Source organism: Mesoplodon densirostris, chromosome 13 (assembly GCF_025265405.1).
Source record: "Mesoplodon densirostris isolate mMesDen1 chromosome 13, mMesDen1 primary haplotype, whole genome shotgun sequence".
NCBI lineage: Eukaryota > Metazoa > Chordata > Mammalia > Artiodactyla > Ziphiidae > Mesoplodon > Mesoplodon densirostris.
In genome coordinates, this window is record NC_082673.1 from 82,416,637 (window position 1) to 82,425,855 (window position 9,219).

The 9,219-nt window shown below is 48.5% G+C and overlaps 1 protein-coding gene across 1 annotated transcript; it reads left to right on the top strand.

Annotated features, from left to right (window-relative positions):
* The first annotated feature begins 646 nt into the window (after positions 1-646).
* On the top strand, positions 647-7,536 carry GSDMC (gasdermin C). The gene is given in 7 exon segments (XM_060115733.1): positions 647-791; positions 4,313-4,342; positions 4,635-4,661; positions 5,499-5,638; positions 5,957-6,086; positions 6,547-6,620; positions 7,297-7,536. Coding segments are annotated over 7 exon segments (786 nt in total).
* Positions 7,537-9,219: the final 1,683 nt, after the last annotated feature.

A 9,219-nucleotide genomic window follows, 5' to 3' on the forward strand; every position in this document is an offset into this window, starting at 1 on the left:
TCAAAATGACAATGAAATACCAATTCATACCCACCAGGATGGCTATACTCAAAAAAAAAAAAAACAGCTACAACGAGTCCTCAACAAATGTTTGTTTCATGGAAGTAGGACTCAGTTTCCTGAGTCATCTCAGTTTTCATGCTCATCTCCAAGTTGGGAAATCAGTCTTATGGTTTTCCACCCAGGAAACCCCAGGTCCACTCTTCATAAACACTCACCTTGCCAAAGGGGTTCCTATATTCTTCTTGGACAGAGAGTCACAAGTAAGACAAGTAATCATCTTTTTCCTCATCCTCAATTTACTTTTGAGATATTTGGAGGGTCCTGCCCTCCTACCACCACTTCCCTCTCATTTAACCTCTTCCTGCCCCCATCCTGGTCCATCCCTCCACCTCCTAGGACCCCTCCCATTCCACAGAAACTAGGGCCAGGCCCCGGGGCAGTGGTGGCAAAGGCAGGGGCCATCTGCCCTGCTCTCCGGACCATTAGGACCCCATCCCCCATCCCAGCAAACACACACTCACCTCTTCGGAGGATGGGACCTCTCATGGCGCCTAGAAGCAAAATTAAATTCCCCACCCAAGAGTTAGTCAGAGGTCAGAGGCTGTGCTGAGGGCACCAGGAGAAGGTAGTATTGTTAAAGGTCATGAGGGATGATGAAGTGCTTTTAATTAAGGGAGGAGAAAAACGGATCCTCATTTTCAACAATATCGTGTTTTTGCAAGTGTTGGAAAGTATGAACAGGATGAACTTAGATGAAAGGTTAACCTCACAGAAGGCCTGCAAGACATGTATTGACCACTAGGGGGCGAGTGTGGCTTGCTTAATATTAACAAAATAGGCCTAAGGGTGAAGAGAAGGAACATTACAATGCTGTCCAGTGCAGTAAACATCGGACCTACATGAACTAATTTAATCCTCATAACAAACCAAAAAGGGAAATAATGTGCATAACAGATCAGTCATTTGCCAGAGCACTTGCTGTGTAACTGGTAAAAATGTGAATCCCTCATTGGTTTTCAGCTGTCGGGGAAATATAATTAGAATCTCCCAATCCAGAAAATCTGTCCACGAAGGGAATAGAGAAAGAAAATAATGTTATCACTGAATAAGCATTAAAACAGAATGTGGTGCATGTCATAAGCAATCCACTAAAAGACTGCAAAAACAGAAAGAAATCTCACCCTTTCATATATAGCCCTGCAGATACAACCAATTACACAGACTTATTTTCAAGATAAATAATAACTAGTCCTCCAGTAAGAAGCCTTGATAGAACCGTCTATCACACGTAGTTTATCCTGACTTTACCTGGTAATCGAAGTGACCACCTGTTAGCTAACTGGTTTTATCCAGAAGAAAAACAAACTTTTAACTTTTACAAGAGGAAGTCGACTTGTACCCTGGAGCATGTGCCCACAGAATTTAGGTCCTGCCCTTCCACGGAAACCGGGAGGGGTGATACTAGGTGCCTACATGTCAAAGAATAGTTCTCAGGTCCTTGAGAAAGACGTTCCTGGGTCCTAAAGTTGAGTTTTCAAAAGGATTTATATACATTTCCAAGAGAGGAGAAAGAGCTTACACTTTTACCCAAGTTTTCTAAAATAAAGGTTCTAAGGAAAAGGAGGGGAAGGAAATCTCTTCGCTGATTTTCAACTGGGAGAAATAAGCCTCTTTTTTTTTTTTTTTTTTTTTTGCGGTACGCAGGCCTCTCACTGTTGTGGCCTCTCCCGTTGCAGAGCACAGGCTCCAGACGCGCAGGCTCAGCGGCCATGGCTCACGGGCCCAGCCGTTCCGCGGCATGTGGGATCTTCCCGGACCAGGGCACGAACCCGTGTCCCCTGCATCGGCAGGCGGACTCTCAACCACTGTGCCACCAGGGAAGCCCTAAGCCTCATATTTTTAATTTGTATTTGTTCTTACACAGCCTTCCCATCTGTATACTGGAAATGAGACCATCTCTCCAGAGTTGATGTGAAGATTAGAGAAAAATGTCTGACAAAGTGATGGACACAAGCTTATCCTCATCCTCTCCAGGTCACCTGGATGCTTCCCCATGACCTGACCAAACGATCGGGTCTCTGCCAGCTTGTCAACCCCTCCCCCAAGTGTCCTCCTCCTCCAGTGATCCCCTCCTCCCACCCGCTTGCCCCTCAGAGAAATTCCTTAAGAATCTCCTACACCCTGTGTCCTCACCCCCTCCCTGGCACCCACTGGAGTCTGTCCTCCAGTGAATTTACCCCATGTACATCACCAAGGAACACACACTTGATTATTCTCTCCTTGGCACTCTCTTCTCCCCGGACAGGACGACGCCATGATCTATGGGGTCTCCATTTACGGGACCGTTTCCATTCTGCCTCCTTCATGGGCTCTTGTCCCCTGACAAACACTTAATCTTTGGTGTTAGGCAAGACTCAGGGCTCTGCACGTTTCTCATGTGAAACTGGATATCACCCCGGGTGAGGGCGGGATTGGGAGCAGACAGGTGAGGGAGGAGTTTTGAGGAGAGTAAGACGAAGGGCAATGGGAAGACAATCCTGCAGGAAGGAGGGAGGAAGCCCATTTCCTTTCCTTATAAAGGCGGAGTGTATAATGTTCCTGTTGGATTGAATGATGTTACCATCTAACATCATGTTAGATCATTCGATACACTGTCACAGTGTATAATGATTGCCAGCCCTAGGTGCTTATTTACCATGCAGACTCCACGCCACTTCTGCACAACATGGGATGGAGCTCAAGGGCATTATGCTACGCGAGACAAGTCAGACAGAGAAAAGACAAATAGCGTATCATCTCACTTATATTTGGAAGATAAAAAAGCCAAACTCATACAGAGTAGAATGGTGGTTGCCAGGGGCTGGGGGGTGGAGGAAACGGGGAGATGTTGGTCAAAGGGTACAAACTTCTAGTTACGAGATGAGTAAGTTCTGGGGATCTAATGTCAACTGCCAATAACATTATATGCTCCAAGTTGTTAAGAGTGTAAGTCTTACTTGTTATCACACACAAAATTAAAATAGTAATTATGTGAGGGAGTGGAAGTGTGAACTAACCTAATTGTGGTAATCATTTTGAAATACATACATGTATCAAATCATCATGTTGGACACTTTAAACTTACATATGTTATATGTCATTAATATCTCAACCAAGCTAGGGGGAAAATGAAATGAAATGAAAACTAAACTAAACTAAACTAAAATAGGAGGTCCCGGGCTTCCCTGGTGGCACAGTGGTTGAGAGTCCGCCTGCCGATGGAGGGGACATGGGTTCGTGCCCCGGTCCGGGAGGATCCCACATGCCGCGGAGCGGCTGGGCCCGTGAGCCATGACCGCTGAGCCTGAGCGTCCGGAGCCTGTGCTCCGCAACGGGAGGGGCCACAACAGTGAGAGGCCCGCATACCGCAAAAAAAAAAAAAAAAAAAAAAAAAGGAGGTCCCAGGTTCCTCTTCAGAAAGAGGATTCAGAGTGAGGTCAGGGATTCTGAGTTTTAACAATCATCCCAGGTGATTCTGATGCAAGGGGTCCCCAGGCCACACTGAGGAAAGCTGCCCCACCTGATCTGGAGGAAACTGGGGGTGGGAGGGGGGGACTACAGGTACAGGGATGTGAAAGGATCCAGAGGAATAACCTGGGCTCCCCTGACCTGGCTTCTTCCCCATCCAGACATTCTTTTCATCTCAGATGATGATAAGCAGAAAACCTTTCCAGAGGTGAGTTCCTGAGCTGGGCAGGTTCTCTGCCTACACCTCGGGCCCCCCTGACCTCTGACCCCCTCTGGATGCTAATAAGAGCCATGCAAGGGGCTCAGCCAGCAGACTGAGAGGGAAACTAACCTCCTCCACAGCCCACCAATTGCTTCTGTCTTTCACAAGCCATAGACTCTTGGGGCCACAGAGGAAGGCACATTTCTCCTTTGAATACCGGTGTGTGTGTGTGTGTGTATGTGTATGTATGCGTGCGTGTGTGCATGTGTGTGTGTCTTGGGGGAGCGGAGGTTAACTCTTGGTGAGTGAGTCCTTCTGTTTATCTTTCCAGAAGAGCATTAGCTGCAATGGGCGATGGGTGAGTGGGTGATTTTACAGCCAGGAAAGTGGGGTCTGATCCCTCCCTGAGGCCTCTTGTCACAACCAGAATGCCACATGATTGCCTCTGCTGTCCTTACCCAAGTCGCTGGGTCTGGTCCCCTGGGAGGGAAGGGGTAGACAGAAAGGGGACGGGGGTCAGGGAAGTAGGGGTCAGAGGGTCAGAGACACCGAGTGTCTTCAGAGACTAACTCTTGGGTAAGGATTTAATTTCTCTTCTAGGCACCATGAGAGGTCCCATCCTCCCGATGGGTGAGTGTGTGTTTGCTGGGATGGGGGACGGGTCCTAATGGCACACATACATCCGGAGAGCAGGGCAGGTGGCCCCTGCCTTTGCCACCGCTGCCCCGGGGCCTGGCCCTAGTTCCTGTGGAATGGGAGGGGTTCCACACGACCAAGGAGGGGGAGGGACACACGGGGATGGGGGCAGGAAGAGGTTAAGCAAAAGGGAGAAGGCGTTAGGAGGGCAGGGCTCTCCAAAATGTCTCAAAAGTAAAGTCGGGGGATGAGAAAGGGAGATGATCACTTGTGACTCTCTTTCCAGGAAGAATACGGGAACCCACTGGCCAAGGTCAGTGTTTATTAAGAGGAAAGCTGGGACTTCCTGGGTGGGAAACTGCAAAGCCAACTACCCAAAAAGGTGGCTTGCATACAACTTACAAGACTGAGCTCTACTTCCAAATGGACGCTTTGTTCAACCCCGTTCGTTCATTCATTCATTCGTGCATGCACGCAACAAACACTCGTTGAGGACTTATTGGGCAACAGGCACTATTCTGCGCAGTGGGGATACGGCCGTGGACCAAACAGAAATGTCTGCCTCACTGGACCTCCGCCTCTCAGCAGATCAGCTGGAGGCCACCTGAAGTCTCCTAGGAGAAGCAGAGAACCCCCAACTCCATTCCTTGCTTAATTTTGTGTGGTCATAGACGATACAGGCAGAATTACATGATAAGGAGGGTAGTTCATGAGTGCCAGGTACTCCCCCAAGCATTTTACATACATGAACTCATCTAATCCTCATAACCTTCCCACTAAACAGATGTGGAAACTGAGCCCAGAGCACCTAAGAGTCTCATCTCTAGAGCCCAACGCTAGAATCCACGTTGTTCTAGACGTGTCCCAGAAATGAGCACTTGGTCATTTTCTTCCACTTCCCACGACCTCTTTCCAGAATCTCCTTCTCTCCTCCCTGCCTTCTACCCGCCCGGGTCCCTTCACAGCACTAGGATTGCCCATCTTTTTAGCCTATGATGATAGCTCCATCCCCAGAGTTCAAACATGCCGTCTGCAGAGATGCTTTTGGTTGGTAGATAAACGACATGGAGGTGTTCGGCTTATCACACCACGGATGTTCTAATCAGAGAACTGTCCCCATTTTCTGGTTGATGTTGATGCCTGAGGACAGATTTCAAGCACTTACAAAAGGAGGTTTCCAGGGAAATGGAGGCAATGGCCCAGCTCCCAAAGGACATTCAGGATGCTATTCTCCATAATATCCTGGCCAGGCTCAAGGACCGAGAGGCTCTGCAGGACCTCATGGACATGGCCGGGGGGTCCCACTCTATCTAAGGCTGATCAAAGTGGTGACGGGGCAGGTTTAGGAGATAGACTGCCAAGATACATGGGGAAGGAGGGCTGCAGAAGGGGGTCCCAAACGCTGGTCCAGGCACAACGACCAGGTCCAGGGCATGCAGCCCACATGCTGAAGCTGCTTGGAATCTGGGGGGAGGTGAAGATCCCGCCCCCTCCCACCTTGGTTAATCACTTGTAGACTCAAAAGATACTGGCAAAACTGCAAAACAACATCACTATTGCTATTACTATTATTGTTGTTGTATTACTAATAATACCGGTTTCCTATAGTTGGATTGGGGCCCCTTGGATCATCTGGACAGCTTTGGTGGCACCTTCCTAAGTGAGATGCAAGAGGACTCAAGAAATCTATGGCTCAAGTTAAGACTGCACATCATTTACCTCCTTAAACCCATATTGGGTAAGAGTGATTTGAGGGAAATAGAGGAACGTCACAAATTTGGCCTCTAGACCCAAAAAGGACGGGGTTAGATGCCACCCACCTCTCTAAAACCCGTCTAATACCATGGTCTTCATCTCACATCACACCCCTCTCCAGGGTCAGGAGGGGTCAGTGAGATAAATTCACCATATGATACAGAACCAGCCTGGGATCGAGAAAGACCAGCCCAAGTTCACCCAACCTATCATTGGGTGTGGATGATTCCAGGCTCCAGAGTAGAATCCCACCCCCTGGACCATGTTATGTAGCATCCTGGAGACCATCCCAAGAGCAGAAGGAGGGAACTTGACTTTCAAGTCGAATGGGTTTTATTCCTCTGCCTTCGGGTCCCCCGCTCATGGGGTCTCCTAGTTCACAGTAGGGAAGAAAAATCTGACTCCTCATCACTCTCTCTCCCCAAATGTCCCCTCGTTCCCAGTGCTGATTGACACCCAACATGAGCTACTGGCCTGGTCCATGGAGAAGAGGGTCCTGCTCCAGCAGTGGGAGCTGGTAAGAAATCAATCCCCAGGGGCCAGCCTCCAGGGATGGGGGTGAGGGAACCAGGGATAAGAATGATCCTGAGGAAAGAGAGGTGACATAAGATTCTGCTGAGAGGGGAGAAAGGATCCCATGTGGCCACCGGGAATTCTCCGGCTGCCTCTCCCTCTGGGGAGCAAGCCCGGTGGGTGTGAGTCTACCTCAGGGGGGTCTCTGTCTCCATGGCAACCCCAGCAGAGAGCGCCCACAGTTCTAAAAGAGGAATACAAGTTTGGGGGGCTCAGGGGATCTGAAACACCTCTGCTTTTCTCACACAGTTACCACTTGCAAATTGCTCTTTCTCTCTCCACATACATGTATACATGAGTGCATATGTGTGCACAGACGTATGCACATACACACACATTGCACACACGTACACATACACATGTAATTCCAGACACCACTATTCTGCAAGGTCAATGTTAGTATCACCATTTAGCAGCTGAAGAACCAAAGCGCAACAATTTCCAATGACATATCCAAGATCACACTGATCACAGGACAGGACAGGACAAGACTCCTGGTCCCCTTGACTCCATGACTTTGCCTCTTCCATGACCCTGTGAGGCCCCTGGCTCTCAGGACAGAAGGTTTTGTCTCCCGATCTCAAAGGCTGATCTGCAACACCTGACCTCATTTCTTCCAGGTGAAGAGCATCCTGGAGCCCAACTTCAAGTACCCTTGGAACATCCCCTTCACCCTGGACCCCAAGCTTCTCACCCTGCTGCAGGTAGAGGGGTTGGCCGTCACCCTCAGCCTGCTGGAGGAGTGCAGCCTGAGGGTGGCTCCCGACAGCCCCAAGGGGACCTGAGACCTGGAGGCCGAGAAGCCCTTGTTCACCCTGTATGGGTCCCTCTCAGTGCTGCAGCAGCTGGCCAAGGCCTGAGCCCTCCCCGGGCGCTCAGTCCAGAGAGGCCTGGCCACACCCCCGTCTGTGCTGTGAGCATCCTTGGTGCTCAGGGAGCCTGGGGCCATGCTTCTCTGCCTCTCCAGTTTGGGTGGACAGGGACCAACAAAGACTCGAGGGAACATTCTGGGGTGACGGAGATACTCTGTATCTTGTAAAAGGTTTATGCATTTGTCAAAACTCAACAAATAGCATCTAAAGATGTGAGCACTTTACTGCGTGTTAATTTTACTTCAAAGCAATGTACACAAATATTGAACTCTCGTTAATATGCACTCCGAATTGTATTGGGTACAGTGTACTGATGTCTGTAACTTACTTTGAAATGTATCAGAAAATAAGGTGAAGTGATGGATGGATAAATATGTGATCAAGGAAATGTGGTGAAATATTTAAAACAGGAGTTCTTTTTTATTCTTGAAATGTTTTTGTATGTCTGGAATTGTTTCAAAATAAAAATTACCCCTCCACACACACAATTATATCTGTGTGTCCATCAGTCATCCTGTGAGTTTTCCTGACTGTGCCTTCTGAGCTGTGGATTAGGTTCTTCATCATTTAAGGACGATTCACTCAATATCATTAAACATGTTATACATTCTGTTTGTTGAATTCTCTGTTTCAGTCACCAAATGTCCTTTGGGTCCTCTAAATACATTGTATCTTGTCTAATTGCTCTAATCTCTCCTTTTTCCCTTTGCATTCTCTGAGATCAGAGCAGGTCTTTCCTTGATGTCTGTGATTTCAACTCTCAACTGCAATTATCATTCTATTGCTTTTCTAATTTACTAGTTCAGAAATTGTTGTTCTGATATTCAATTTGTTTCCTCAGTTTTGCAATCTCCCTTTTCACTTAATTCTGTTGTTTCATCTTTGAGGTCTTGCTTTATTGAGATGATTTTGCTTCGATACAAAATAATTAAGATACTGTGTGCTTTTCTCTTTTTTAAATTAATTTATTTATTTTTGGCTGCATTGGGTATTCACTGCTGCACGCAGGCTTTCTCTAGTTGCAGCGAGGGGGGCTGCTCTTCGTTGGGGTGCACAGGCCTCTCATTGCCATGGCTTCTCTTGTTGCGGAACAGGGGCTCTAGGTGTGCGAGCTTCAGTCGTTGTTGCTCGCGGGCTCTAGAGCGCAGGCTCAGTAGTTATGGCACACGGACTTAGTTGCTCCACGGCATGTGGGATCTTCCCGGACCAGGGCTTGAACCCATGTCCCCTGCATTGGCAGGCGGATCCCTAACCACTGCGCCACCAGGGAAGTCCCGGTGTGCTTTTCTTTAACCTAACTTTTCTACCTGAATGGGTTCTTCTACTGTCTTTTTTCCCTATAGTGTTTGCACAGATGCTGTGTCACCCTTTTTTTATTCATCTTGCTCGTCCCCAGCCTGAGTGGCTCTGTCTAAACCCTCTATCTGCACAAAGACAGCGGGGTAGTAAGTGTTTCTTTCTTCCCCACCACCAGAACTGAGACCTGTTTCTCTGCTGCTGCAAATTATTGTTTGGAGCCTGTTCCTACTGGCTACCGTCATGGCATGAAAAAGGAGAGGACTCCCTGGGCTCTGAGGAGTCCTGGATGGCTGGCCTGGGCTCTGTCCTGTTTGTATGGATTGGCTAAACGCCCCGGGCTTGGGTTCCCTCACCTCAGCAGAGGCATTTGCC